This window comes from Neolamprologus brichardi, chromosome 10 (genome assembly GCF_056152115.1).
Source record: "Neolamprologus brichardi isolate AB-2024 chromosome 10, ASM5615211v1, whole genome shotgun sequence".
In the NCBI taxonomy this organism is placed as follows: Eukaryota; Metazoa; Chordata; class Actinopteri; order Cichliformes; family Cichlidae; genus Neolamprologus; species Neolamprologus brichardi.
In genome coordinates this window covers 11350521-11365604 of record NC_142113.1, presented here as the reverse complement: position 1 = coordinate 11365604, position 15084 = coordinate 11350521, and the positions used below count along the sequence as shown (strand labels likewise).

At 40.5% G+C, this 15084-nt stretch overlaps 1 protein-coding gene across 2 annotated transcripts; it reads right to left on the bottom strand.

Annotated features, from left to right (window-relative positions):
* Positions 1–389: 389 nt before the first annotated feature.
* esrra (estrogen-related receptor alpha) lies at positions 390–14834 on the bottom strand. Of its 2 annotated transcripts, XM_006799458.3 has the most exons (8): positions 14556–14834; positions 12816–12918; positions 6533–6916; positions 6004–6120; positions 5770–5883; positions 4472–4639; positions 3833–4102; positions 390–3373 (listed from the first exon to the last, which is right to left on the bottom strand). In XM_006799458.3, the coding sequence occupies exons 3-8, from the start codon at positions 6909–6911 to the stop codon at positions 3120–3122; spliced, it is 1302 nt and encodes a 433-aa protein (XP_006799521.1). In that variant the 5' UTR covers positions 6912–6916; positions 12816–12918; positions 14556–14834; the 3' UTR covers positions 390–3119. The 2 variants fall into 2 exon arrangements, with proteins under 2 accessions (XP_006799521.1, XP_035767349.1); XM_035911456.2 differs by lacking the exons at positions 12816–12918; positions 14556–14834 and adding an exon at positions 11724–11861.
* Between the last annotated feature and the right edge of the window lie 250 nt (positions 14835–15084).

Sequence of the window (15084 nt, the reverse complement as noted above, 5' to 3'; positions counted from 1 at the left end):
TAAGAGCATGTCCAAAGGCGATATGGTCAAAAATACAATGACACTTACAGCTTGAACAGTGGTCTTCATCACAGTACCCTCATAACCCCCCCTCCACAGGAATACACATGCATACACATCCACAGGGAGAGATGAGACCAATGGTATGCGGTGGTGGTGTGTCCATTTATTACACAACACAAAGCACCTACAATAATCCACTCCCTTTTTGTGTCAGACAGTGGAAGATCTCACTTTTTTTTCACAGTGATTTTTATGTGGACATGTTTAGACACGGACATCACACTTTGATCTAAATGGGGGGGGGGAAAAAAATAGCCTACACACAGAAATTCACAGCCAGTATCACACAAAAAAAAAAGAAAGCAGTGTCAACAAACAACAGTAAATTGAGTAAAAAATAGAATTTAATCATTTAAATAGTCTTTCAAAATACAAACATTGATTTGAATTTCTAAATAATATACCGTTTAGTAGCTATTCTTAATTATAACTGGCAATGCTTATATGTACACCGTGGCTATACAGGGAAAGGTGTGAGGTTTGGTAAATTTATTGTATTGCTTATTTATATTAATGCGCACGTATGCAAGTAGACCCACAAATGACTGTATGACGTCAACAGTGACACTGCAAATGGCCCTCCACCCTAACCCCCGCCGTACCTAAAATGCTAGTGTAAAAAAAGAAAAAAAAAATCTACCTTTGCATATATGACCCGTTAATATGGAGAAACTTAGCGGCATCTATGTTTTTGCTATCTTTAAAAAGGTTTGAGAAACATGGCTAGAACACAAGTTTTTCTTTTTAAAAAGACAGACATATATAAGCTCAAACTTATGAAAACAAGACCAAACAGATCCATCAGTGTCACATTTTGCCAGATTTCCCATTCCACAGTGCCAGCTGTTGCTTATGTAGCACCCATGGATTAGCAGTTGCACTGTTTTAGCTTTACCACCACATCAACTGTGCCACACACACACACTTTCTCTCACGAGGCATTTATGAGCCATACACTCCGTAAAGAAAACAGAAACAAATGAACTGCGGGACATTCGGTATGCCCACTACCCACTTCTTAAAACTGACAACAGATCACGAGTTACATTTGTCTCCACAGTTTGTTTTTTTTTGGCCATCTGGCTTACTCTGCCTCCTGAGGTAGCCTTCTGTAGCCTCACCATGCCACCGGACCTATAGAGCCAAGTAAATTGATCCCTAAAATCACAATCACACCTGTTTACACACCTGTATACATTAAAAACACAATCAGCATTCACTTTATCCAACCCCACAACAGTGTTTACAATGTAAATAAAATACCCTTAAATCCTAAAAAGGAAATTGTATGAAAAAAGAAGAAGCAAGTTTCAAGTCTTTACAAATTTCAGTACACTGTGAGCTGCACAAATAAAATTATAATTGGGGGTGGGTGGTTTTCTCACATTTGCTGGCTTTTTTTTTGTTTTTTTGATAGTTTTTTGTTAAATTGTCCACTATAAATTGCATGTTTCTGTTTATTTCAATGGAATTGTACATGGCTAAAAGATTAATGGCCCTTTTGGCCACTAAATATTATTTTTAGGGATCTGATTTTATTATCAGATACTGTAGCTTTGCATCGCATGGAAAGCTTACTACAGTGATCATTTATGCTGTAAATATACAAACCTGCTGAACAGTAAGCAGGACTTCCACACATCCAAAAGGGAAGATGTTGCATTTCTTGTTGCCCTAAGCCCATAATCGGGCACTTGCAAAAGTTCAACAGATCAGCTGATCTCATATAAAAGCATCTGAGATCTTTGCAACATTCTTCACCACTGCAGAAAAATGCAGCAATGTCTCAACGTACACGTATCAATCATACAAATTAGTGTTACACATCACAGCCCACAAATCAAACAGGACAGACCTTTTTTCTTTTTTTTCTTCAAAAAACACACCTGCTGAAGTCAAAAACTGTGATTCTAGTGGAGTAGAGAGGGCAGTATATATATATATTTTTTAAAAAAAGCAGATGAGGCATTTCTTTTCTAATCGCTCGTTGCCACACTAGCTTTAATGTCCAAGAGCCGTGTTCGTCCCTGATCTCAGTGTAGCTCATTGGTTTCGACTGCATACGAACAAACACACATGCTTGCTTGGATGGAAGCCATTTTTTTTGTGTGCCAATAGGATTTACATACAACACTTTACATATAAATTAACTTCCAAGCTGAGCATTTTATGTGCATACAGTCTTCATATACACTTCTCCTGGACTGTGAATCCATTGCACAAACTTGTAAAAAGACAGCTGCACTCACACCAGCGGCTTCCACTTCACAATTTAATCCCCAAAGTGCTGCAGTTTTTTCTCAAATGTTTTTTTTTTTTTTTTTTTTTTCTTCCTTGACCAAACCGGTTTCTACTAGAAGCTCGATTTTTTTGTTGTTTTTTTCTAAAAAGCAGCGCTTGGGGTCCCAAGAGTAAAGTACTACTAATCGAGGCATACAAATAGATGTCTCACCATTTGATCCACATTTTGAATGTGACAGACAATATTCGAGTCGTTATATTGCTTTTAACATATTGCAAGAAATTCCTATGACTTGCCTACAACGGCACACTAAACTATAGTAAATACAAGCACTTAGTGTGCACTTTATTCTGACCCCTTGTTGGACTCTCAAGCATTTTGCCGGGTATGTTATTATGGCTTTTCATGAGCAGATGTAGTACTATTTTTAAGTTCAAAAGCCACATGGTTGCAGTCTGTTATTCGGTACCTACATGTTGTTCTTCAGTGGTTAAGTAACTGCAGGTCGATGCTGTGAAGAAACATGCCGTGAAACGGTTAGAACTAAGAAATATTCTGGCATTTGTGTTAAATGTTCTCACGTGAAGAGCTTTTACTGAACTCTGGCAGTTACATCATTCTGTAAATGGCCAATTTCCACTTCACATTATTTTCCTTTCTTCCTGTGGCCTAAAGGAGATAATGATCCTTTCCTCATTATTAATTCTGAAATGAAAGCAGTCCTTTTCCATAAAACACACATCCACTCTTGAAGAGTAGCTCTCTGTTTGGGGCTTTCTCTGAATCCGCTCTACTCCTGCTCCTGCGTTTCTCTCTAGGGGGAGTCCATCATGGCTTCCAGCATCTCCAGGAATAGTTTGTGCATGGGCACCCCACCCCGGGTCTTGATGCTGTAGAAAGTGGTCAGAGCACGGCCAGCAGTCTGTCGGAGGAGAGGCAACGTTAAAAGAAGACGTCCTGCCCGCTGGGGGTCGTCTGGGCGCCGCTGACATTCCATCTCCAGCAGGGCCTGGTGGAGGAGGTCCCGCAGCTTCTGCACGGCCTCCATGTCCTCGATGTAAACAGAGTCTGACAGAACAACAGGGAGCACATGGTGAGGGAGTGTGGAGGGTGTTGAAATGTTCTCAGCATTTGTCACAGAAAGAGAGGCTGCCTTGCCTGGTAATTGACTACAAACAAACTAATGTCAGCTGTTATTTATTCAACAAGCAGGGCCTGTAGTTAGCACTCATCGTAGGTGGACCTCTGAGGGACAACTACATAAAGGTTATGAGATGGGTAAACAAATCGCATCATATTTACACTACAGAGAGATCATTTGTGAGTTATTCAGCTACAGTGAGGATACCTGCAAGAAAGCAGAAGACTAGCCTTTAAAACTGGGAATATACAGTGTTACAGTGCACCTACCACTACAAGCTACAACAAAACGCTTCATAAGATGCGAGAAGTAAAGGATATGTCAAAATACTGAATTCTGATTTATATGTTCCCATAGCTGCTCGGCTGCAGCTGCAGTAAAAGTACCTGAGTTGGTGAGTGCGATGGCTTTTAGCATGACAAATTCCTCCCGGTCCACGTTCAGCGCACGGAATCGGCGAGCGAGCTGACTAATAGCTGCATTAAGCTCTGTCAGTCCGGCCGCACGTGACATCTCCTCGTCAAGGACAAAGTCCTCTGCGAACACCACCTCGTCCTCACAGCCGAGCGAGCGGTACGCTACGCCCAGCACGAGCACCTCCAGCCACACTGACTGCAGCACTGACATCTGGTCTGCCAGAGACAGAGACAAGAAGCCTGCAGGAGAAAGCACAAAGAAAGGGACACATTTAAATGGAGGATGATGGGTTTACTGGTACCAAGTTCCAAATAATGGTTTAGATATTTTAACCAGCTTCATATGGGAATAAATTATTTCATCTGAGCTCTTAGAATAAGGTCATCCTCTTCTGACATTAAATGCACACTGATTTGTTTTGACTGTACATTTTCCTTAAATTTATTCAGCCTTCAGAGCCACGCTCATGCAGGCCATTCATAACAACAACAATCAATATTCTAGTCGTGGTGTGACTGATGCTCTTCAGCGAGCCTGGAAGTCTCTTCCGCTGTTGCCATGCTATTGCTGCCTCTCCTCCCCTCCTTTATTCTCTCTGCATCTCTTACCAGGAATGTGTTTGGCCCAGCCGATGATCACAACCAGCTCACGGTCAGCCAGGTCACAAAGGGTGGTGAGCGTACGCTGGGCCGTGTCCGGCTGCAGAGGGTCGGGCATGGCAAATAACTTTTCTGGCTCTGCTACTAGAAGGTGGGACACGATGATGTTGGAGGAATCTATGTCACAAAAACACACAACAAACGATGCATTAATTACTGTATACGTTCAGACATGTTGATACCAACAACATCAGCACTGTCATTATCTAAACAAACGCATTCAGCTATATTTTGAACATGATGATCTCCATTACTCTTCACTGTATTATACACAGCGCTTTATGTACAGTATATAAATATGGATTTAAAAATAGGCTTAGGATCTGCCAGCTTTGCCTGCTGCTTATGATCATTATTCTATGTTTATACCACAGCCAGATTCATGTAGCTTGAACAATCCAGGTCAAATTACATTCAATTAAAATCACTACAGAGCCAAAACTACAGCATTTCCTGACCTGCTGATTTAAAGAGTGAAGACTAACAATGACCACATCAGGCACTAGGAGGAGCTGTTTTCTAGCTAATTCCAGTTTATTTGAAATGTTTTGTGTGTTGCTTTTATTTTCTGAGGAGCTTTGCTTTAAAACTTTACATTTTTAAGGAGAAAGATGTTCATTTCAAAGCACATAAATCCACATTTTAACGTTAACTCAGTGCAAAGGGAAAAAAATCTCCCAAATTAACCGTTAACAAGGCTTATGCTACTGTTAAAAAACAAAAGAATGTGGATAATGGATGAAAATGGATGAAAATGAAAATGACCTTTTAGGATCTCACAGTGGATACCCTTTGATCTGTTGGTTAAATACAGTCATTGCTTCACCATTTAACCCAGTAGACCACTCAGCAGACCACAGACGCAAAGGTTTGATCACACAGCATACAACTGAGCATATATGCATGACTGCTGAATATACTCATCTGTATTTCTCCCTTTTTTCTACATCACTATCTTTCATCTTCTTTCAACTTCTTGTCATGAGTAACTTACTCCTGGCCCGGGCTGCGCTCTGCCTGTTAGTGATATGCAGTAGACATTTCTGTGAAATTTAGTCACCATCAGTGTAAGAATTCACGAGTTATAGCCAAAAAAGTGTTTCATGTTGCCACGGTGACCTATGACCGACTTCTAATCAGTGCATCCTTGACTCGAAGGGAACGTTTGTGCCACATTTGCAGAAACTCCTTGAAGGCTATTTCATGACACACAAAAAAAAAGCATAATACAATTTATTAAAGCTCACTTTTTTCGCTCTCCTTTGTCAGCGGTAGAGGAGCACTCTGGTATGTTGCGTTTTCCACTTCTGGACGTCTTTTGTACTTCTGCCTTCCACCCCTGACCCTGTCCAGACGAACTCCTACATTGTGCAAGAAACAGCAGTTCTCGTTTAGGTCAGCAATAAACTAAGCAACTGCACAATAATGAACATATTGGAATAATAATCAAAGTCTGGTCACACATGGCTTTTAACACTCACCCTCTTTAAGCATGCCTACTTTCAGGCACTTGGTGAAGCGGCATGCCTGGCAAGCCTTTCTGCGCCTTTTAGTGATTTCACACTCATTTGATGCTGGACAGCTGTATTCAATGTTACCTGTATGAAGAAGCAGAAAATGTTAATCTCAACGAATGTACAAATAAATTCGTGAAGAAGCAAGTGCCTATACTCTCTCTTATCTTTCAACCACACACACATTCTGCTATTTCTCTTTTTTTATGTCCTACACTCCGACTATACCAATCCTCATACAGAGGTGTGACAGTGATTCTGTTACACTCTCTGGAAAGTTACAGAAATAATGTCAGGAGTTCATGAAGGTCCCAGAAACAAGCAACAATATGAAAGATTTTAAAAACTGCATACATTCTTTGGAAAATCAATGAGAAGTTTTAGCGGTATTCTAGAAAACAAATCCGTGTTTTATACTCTGTGTTTTGTTGTGAAAACATTTAAACACATTTAAATTGCTTTACCTGTCACTAAAACAAACTTCACCACAACACACCTTGAATGGTTCTCTTGAAGAATGCTTTGCAGGCCTCACACGATGCAACACCATAATGGTAACCTGAAGCCACATCCCCGCAAACTAGACACAGCCTCTTGGGAAGCGTGCTCAGGGCGTACTTGCATCGACCTGCCCCATTTCCAGCGGAGCCCTCCTCTGCCCCATCGCCACCCTCGTCCTTGAAATGGCAGCGCAGAGCTGGTGTGTACAGTGGCGGGGAGTAACGTTTAACATTGTCTCCTCGGGTCACTCCGCCTCCGCTATGAGAAGAATCTGAGGAGGCCCCGCCGGGGCTGGTCCGACCTCCCCCGCCTCCCTCTGGACTACTTGGTTCTGCCTTTATGTAGACATCTGACCGACGCTCACGGGAAGACATGATGTCTGCAGGGCAAAAGGAAAAAAAGAAATGTCAAAGTAAATAATAGCACAGAGACTTTTAACTCACATCTATATCTCTGAGATTTTCATGATAACAAACAAAAGGAATAAAATGATAAAGCAAAGAAAAAAAGGATGTAAATAAACATCTCAGTAGTGTACTGCCCCTTCATGGGCTACAACACTTCCCATCAGCAATACCATATTCCCACCCCAGTCTTTAGTCCTTCTTAAAGCTTTTTAAACCATCAAACTGTTTGCACTACTGTGTGGGATTTGTGATGGTTTGAGCATAAACACTGTAATCAGAAGGAAACAGGCAGCAGAGAGAAAAATATTCAAGTTGCAGTGATGCAAATGCTGCTTTAATCTACTATCAAATTAACCTCAACTAACCTTCTCTAAACTAAATGGTAAATGGACTGACTCATATATAGCACTTTTCTACTCTGAGCACTCAAAGCACTTTTCACAAATTGCCTAATTCACCCATTCTCACAAGCAGTTTTTTCTATGCTCTTTCTATCCAACATTTATACTCTGATGGATGCATCTTGCCCAAAGATGTTTGACCTACACCACCAACCTTCTGATTAGTAGGAGACCTGCTCTACCACCTGAGCTATATATGTGCTTAAAAGTACAGTGTGTAAAATCTTACAGCAGATTGTAGATCACAGTCTACAATCTGCTGTGATCAGACTTTTGCATAATCCTAGCCACTGTAGGACAAACACATTACGTTTAGACTGTACCCCATAACAGCAGCCATTATGGGGAAACGCAGAGCATCTGGGAACATGTTTCTTCTACTGTCGGTGCATAAAAACATTTTTTGTACAGACTAAATTTGAATATATTTAAATAATATTGACACATGGAAAGAACTCAGGAATGAAAAACTGATAAGTGTCAATGAAATATTTTCCAGAATTTTACATTTTTAACCTCCAGTCATCTCAAACACTCTTGTCGCCGTTCATCTGTAGAGAGTACAGGGTGTCACTTTGTTGTTTAACCAGATGTCAATATGTGCCCATGTCTATTTATTCTGAATGATTAAAACTTTGTGAAATGAGTCTATTAGGAATCTATAAGTCATTGAAATGTACTTCTGCCCAATAAAAGCAACACCGAGTATCGCCGTTAAGAATGTCCTGAACTTTTCTGTCAGTACGCGCTGCTGTTTTTATTTGTCTGTTAGCTGGCATAAGTGAATGTTTCTTTGAAGTGGATCAAATATTTCTGAACTCATACATGACATGAGAATGTACTCAAACCATTTATCAGAGAGAAAGTGCAATCTTTAGGACACTCAAGCCTAACATTAGCTGACACAGCGTTAGCTTTTAACCAGTTGTTGTTGTTGTTGTTGTTTAGCGAGCTCGTCGTCAGCTATCCGGAGACGAGAGGGTCATGTGTCTAATCTGCTGACAGATTAGACCCCTGACTTCAGCTCAGGAGATGAGGCTTGAATAAGAAGCAAGGGGATATTTTACCCAGATGCCAGTGGTGTTGTCTCTTTCATTTGTGTTTTCACTTCTTTGGTCAAGGGGACCCCCTCTCAGATGATGAAACATAAGTATGAACCTTCCTAGTTGGAGTCTGAGGATGCAAACATAAAATAAACTGTCCCTCCAAATGCTTATGAGTTCTCCTCCACCTTTGACATACTACATATGTGGCTGGTCCTCTACATACATACAAGAAAATGCCATTTGGCTTCTCACACGATTTAAAATACATCCTCCGCCAATTAAAACAATTAATTAATTCAAGCACTCCACAAATCAATGCCTGAACATGTGACTGCATGAGCCAACTGCAGCTGCACCTGGCAGCTCGAAGTTTCCTGGACTAGTCTGGATGTGTAACACTTCATTAAATGGCTGATGCACAACAAATATTTAAATGTCTGGCACAGCAGAAAGCAGATAATCATCTAGTGACTAGAATTACTTCCTACTTTAGAGAGGTTAATCAAAAACAAATCATATTCAGCAACACAACTTATTCAACCACAAACTGCAGTATGCACAGACATGAAGGCCAAAAATAAATGAATAAATAGTGCAATGGTTGCTGCAGTGAACTGTCCAACATCAACTCAGCCATCCTTAAAAGCGAGCCCGTACCGAGCCTCAGCAAATCCATCCGCACACTGAAATCATCAAAGCAATCACGTTCCATTTGGTTAAAGGCGCGTGTCCACCAAAAACTGGGAGTAAGCAAGACTTCAGGAAAACGGTCACCATAATGGACAAAAGAGCGATTCTTGAAGTAGTAATACCTGACGAGTATGTGAAACGTTGCAGGGGGGAAAGAGAGGGTTTATCTAGTTCTTTGAGTTTTATTCGCATCCATCATGCAGGTGCAATGAATTAAGTAAAAAACTTCATACTATTTGTCATCAAAGATTGATTTGTGAACATTAATAAACAGGAATGTGGTGCAACACAAAAGTGAAATCAGTGGCCTGTTCATTTAGTACAGTTTTTTAATGTTTCTTCTAAAAAAAACACTGAATTTAGATAAATAAGTAGGTCCAATTTTATTTTGACGCAAAGAGTTGTACAAATGTGAAATTAAATGCATGAAAGTGCAACAAAAATATTGTCAACAATCTTAATGAATAATTATGACAAATAATCATGACCTTAATGCTGAGCAAAATAATCATGATCATCATATTGGCCATAATCTTACCTTCTAAAGCTATCAATGAAAGCTATCAAAAACACGTGGCACCTAATAGAACTAGACCTCTGTCATATTTCAAGTCATTAAGATGTCTAAGGTGAGTGAATGAAGGCCACTGTGCTATAAAGAAGTCACTCAAAGCAAAAGTAGTAGTCTGTAGTTCTAACTTAAATTATGCTAGCAAAAATAGTAAATACATTATACTTGGGATGTTTATGAATCCCAATTCAAGCGTATAAAAAAGTTAATGAGTCTCAGTACACAGTCGAGATGGCATACTGTGCACTGCACCTTGAAATGCACTCCAGCGAAGGAGAGAAGTACGCAGAAGATGTTGTTTGACATAAAAAAATGAAAGAGAAGATTCAATTACCCAAGTGAACACGCACTTCTAATACCAAAATCTGCATCTCTGTGAGTAATTCTGTGTAATGCTTTTAAGCTCAACTTAGTTTTAAAGCCAAATGTCACGGTTCTTAATGTCAACCATCCATATAAAATAAGACAATCAGCTTAAGAGCAGTCTGATCTCTGACACATAATGTAATAATATCAATGGGGCATCTGAGGTTTCTCGTGTTTACGTAACTTAACAAACTGGTGGGCGAGTGTTTGCATGCACAAACTGACCACCGCTTTGCCCAGCCCAAGCGAGGGTCATCAATTCAGAAGAGAGCGGATCACGCCTGTATTTAATCACTATAAAGACAGACAGTTGATAAATTGCCACCAAAACGCTCTTGACATATTTTATTATTCTACCTGAAACTAACTTTGTTTTCTTGATTTGAATTGTGAAATTTGAGAAAGTAACCGTAACGTGAGCATGAACTGTCTCTTAGCTTCACCTTTTAAGCATTAATGCAGACCCTTACTTGAATGACTGTGCTAATAGATCACTGCGTGAGGACAATGAGGAGGATTTCTGCAGTCTAAATAGCCTCAATCCAGTTAAGCCCTCAGTTTCTCTTGCACACGTAGTAGCAATCTACTGCAATTATCCAACATTTTCTATTTGTTTATCAGGTGGGCTGATAATCCACTCAAGTCTCGTATAATTACAAAACACTGCAATACTTGAGAGGAATGTATTCTCTTCATGTAAGCCTCTCTGACTGTGACAACAAAAACAGTGAAGATTCTGAGGCTTTTTGTGATATAATCAATAAACATCAGTCCTGGGCTGGTCAGCTTTGGGTGGTTTATCTCTGTCAGTTTAAAAAATTACTACTAATTACTACTATGTCAATAATAAACAGCCTCTTGTTCAGACATATTTAACATCAAACTGCACTTCTAAGACATAACCATCAGAAAAGAGCTTTCTGTCTTTGCTGATGGGAACCACTGAGAACAGAACAGAGAGCCTCAGACTGAAAGCACACTATGAGAAAAACAGTCAGAGTTAGTCAGTCCTACTAACAGTGTCAGTAGGTACTTCCCAAGCAAGTAAGCCTTTATCATACTTATTGCTGCAGCAGATAACCCAATCCTATGGTTGCTGGCATACAATTTCTTTGGAGTTTGCCCTCTCTGTATATGAGAGCTGTTTGGCAAGCCTCGGACACGTCAAAGAAACTTATCCTGTTTAAAGTTTAGCCTACCTGGACTCACTCTGAAAGCTCAGTGAATCGCTCAACCAGACAGTACCTGTAGTAGCACATAAACACAGATACTGAACAGTGTCATTTGGCTTTGCTCGGACTTGAGTCAGATCATCAGGTCACCATGTGCACCGCTGGCCAATTCGACTAATGCTTTGGGAAATGTCGGTTTCTTCATAGAAAATGTTAACAAGCATGCGATGATAGCTCTCTGGTTACTCATTGATTCGACTAAAGCAGCGCGTAAAACCTAAAGAGGTCTGCTAAATAGCTCTGTTATCTACTTCATCAGCCATAGAAACGCGTGGTGTTTGCTGTAAACTAATTCCAGCGTGTTTGGTGTAACGTTAGCATGAGCTAGCTTCAAGAGTAGCGAATACATAAATGATAACTGTATGTTAGCTAACTAGGCTAGCTAGCCTACGCTAATCCTGACTATCCAGCTCTCTTCCCCTAGGGCCGAGGTTTATTTTGGTCACTCTAACACGGACTTGGCTGCATCTTACCTGAGCGGTGACTAGAGCAGCACTGAACGTTAAGTCTCCCCACGGTGTGCTATCATGGCACAGATCCAGCAGAAAAATCAGTATCCAGACCACCAGCTCCTGCTAGCTCGTGCTGGCTGTGTGCGGAGATGGGCCGGCCTACAATCGGCTTTCCCTAACAGCTGGGAGGCGATGCAGGCTAAGCACATAGTAACACTTTCACACTGTCATCTGACTAAAGCGTGTTTGTAAATGTCTCGTTTTAAAAGTTAAGCGTCATATATTTACTATATTTTTTGAATGGAGTAAAGGAAGATCCCAAATTATACTGATCAATTATAATTATAAGATGCTTCATTACCAGCTGGAAATCTGATTGGCATTGTCAGAATTATAAGTTAGCATTGTTAATGAAGAATGCAATTTAACTTCTAAACTGTAATATATATTATTTTTGATCAAATGTTTCAGCTTGCTTAAACTGACAACATAGTTAGAATAATCTAGGGGAAGACAGCTAAACTTTTAGCTCCTGGTGTTACACACAAATGTATACTGCTGAAGATGTGTTTCCCCTCACACAGTATCAAAAAAGAAATTTAAAGTGTCACTGAAGAGCCACAGGCTGTTCTTTCTTTCTGTCATCTATCCACCTCTTGCCCCTCCCTAACCCATATTTTCTGTTTGCAGAGCAATCACGGCCTGTCGTTTCAAGTTTGTGCCCTCATGATATAATTTCGACAACAGACCAAGAGAAGTATCTGTGTTTAGCTGATGAGCCTGCTTTTCTCAAACAGGAACATGTCCTGGAAAGTGTATGACTGCAACAAAACCATCATAATATACGGGTAACATATATAAGTAATGAAAAATAAGGTTGTGGCACTGTAACATTATTCTCTGTTGTTTTTGCTCAGCCTGAATCCTTCTACAAACTTGCTCATATCTGTGTATGTCCTAAAGGCGTCAGCTGAAAGTCTACCACAAAGTCTACCTTTATAATGACTGAATTGTGAGGAAAAAGAGGCACTTGTTAACACATAATCCCAATTGAAGCACGGCGTAACGGTGTAACATTTCATCAACATAAAAGGTGACGTGGGAACAGCTTACCTGTTTGGTGACCTGGAGCTTGAAGCCTGTGTATGTCTCACTCCAGAAGACAGCTCAGTAAAATGATATTGCTGTGGGCTGAAGTCTGCAGTTACTGAGACACCTGTGAAGCAAGCAAAGGCTTCTGAGAGTATTCCCAAAACTTGCAGCCAAGACAAAGAGTTTGCTTTTCATGTTTGCCCTTTGTGCTTTGAATGGTCAAATCCCCACAAGGACACCGCGTCCGGCCTCATAATATGACCATAATGTATGCAAACTCGCAGCAAATGATTGGCAGGCTCCTAACAATAACTGCGGAGCTAATCTTCACACGATCCAGAGGAAGCATGTGCTCTGCCAACAGTTTTTGTTTCTTCTCTAATGAGGCGTGTGGATACACCTAAAACCAACTGTCTTTCCGAAAATACATAACCCAGCCTATCTATCCAGATTTTTACACACACTGCTCATACCCTCCCCCTTTACACTGCGTGACACACTCCAAAGGTCACAGTCACAGGAATGCTTGAAGGGCGGACAGAGAAAAGCCAACACCTTGTCTTTCAGTCATACAAAGTTATAAGCTTAAGTTTGGTGATAAATCTATGTAAATAATTAAATTACTTAGGCTTAAAAACAAACACAAAAACCCCAAATGGAATAGTATTCCATCTAGTTGTTAAAGTAAAAAAAAAGCCATATCCCAAAAAAGGACACCTATTTTAAGCAACTTTAAAAGTGTGCAAGGCTCTTATATATGAAAACAAACTGAGATGCTTTTCCCATTTTGTTTGGAGGTTAAAAGAGCTGACAATTTCATTTTTATAAGTCGTTTCAGTTTCAGACTCTAATCCCAGTAGACTGTTGCACCCAAACAGCTCCTTGTCATATATGGATTTCCAAGTACACTTTCTATTACATAAGCAAAAAGTCAAATATCACACCTCGACAAGCTCCTTATGTCTTCAACGGTTTAAAGCTTTCTTATCGTGGTTTTGTCAGGGGCAAGGTCTCCGTCAGTGACAAGGCATCACATTCACAGACGCGACACTAAACTCAGTTTAAGGGTTTTAAATGCGGCGCACTGTGGAGACAGGGAGAACAACACCCAGGGGTGACCTTGCCTTACTGATCTCGGACCGGTGAAAGGTTAATTGCCGAAGTGGATTATGCCTTAAGATCAGTGATCTCAATCCTGGCCCAGGAGGCTCGACAACTTACATAGTTCGGTGTGTTAAAACCGAGAGAATGATAACTCGGGAGATTAAAATACACAGAAGAGAAGTTAAAGTGTGAACAACTGAAGAAGAAGTGCCGGAGGGGCATTCTGCACATGAGAACTTGCTGTTTAAGTAACAACATGCAAGAAAGAAAAACAGAAGAAAACACTTATCATCTGCATGTTTCTCTTTATTTGCTACATTAACGAGTGTGGCTTACTGGTGACTAGAGCACTAACCACCAACGACTCCTCTAGCATTTATTGAAGCATGAATTAGTCCCAAGGTATACATGTGTTATAAGCTTGAAATATGGCGTGCACTGCAAATTATCCCACAGTGTAGGCTATTAACTATTCTCCGGCTCGTGCCCCATATCCCCATTAACGTGGTCAGGCGAACTTAGAGCTCTTTCGGACAAATCGTGCATGCACATCAGGCTGTCGTCAAGACAGCTGCCACGTCCAAAAAACACTAATAATGGGCAAAACACCCCATGTGTGCTCAACCTTGGAAGTGTAGGCTAAGACAAGATACTTACTAGGAAATGTAAAAACATCACGGGGTCGTTTTTGTTCTTAAATATTTGAGGTCAGTCAAGTCTTTGCGGATTGCAAGTCCACTGGCAGTTGAACTGGATTAATGGCGCCGTAAGAGCCTCGCGACGTTTCTCACATCGCATCACGATGTTAGCATGTAAAAAAGGAGATAACAACAACCGGCGACACAATGTCTTCGCCCGGCTGTTCGGCTCCGTCCACTGCTGTTAAAAAATTCCCGTCTTCGCCTTCCACAACTGAGGTTGTAGCTGAACCTTAGCGTCAAGTCTCCAACAAAAAAGCATCCACATCCGGTAAGAGTATTTCATAGCAAAACTCCGTCGACATATTAAACCTTTCAAACATTTACCAAGCGGGAAGATGACCAAAAATAAAAAATAATCCATGACAAAAGTCTCCCTCCTTTCCGTCAAAATCCGAAACACATTTAAAAAAAGATAGAGACGCTGATATTCTTAAAACGAACTCTAAATGCTGCTTTTATTTTAACAGTTCAACTTCCGGCACACC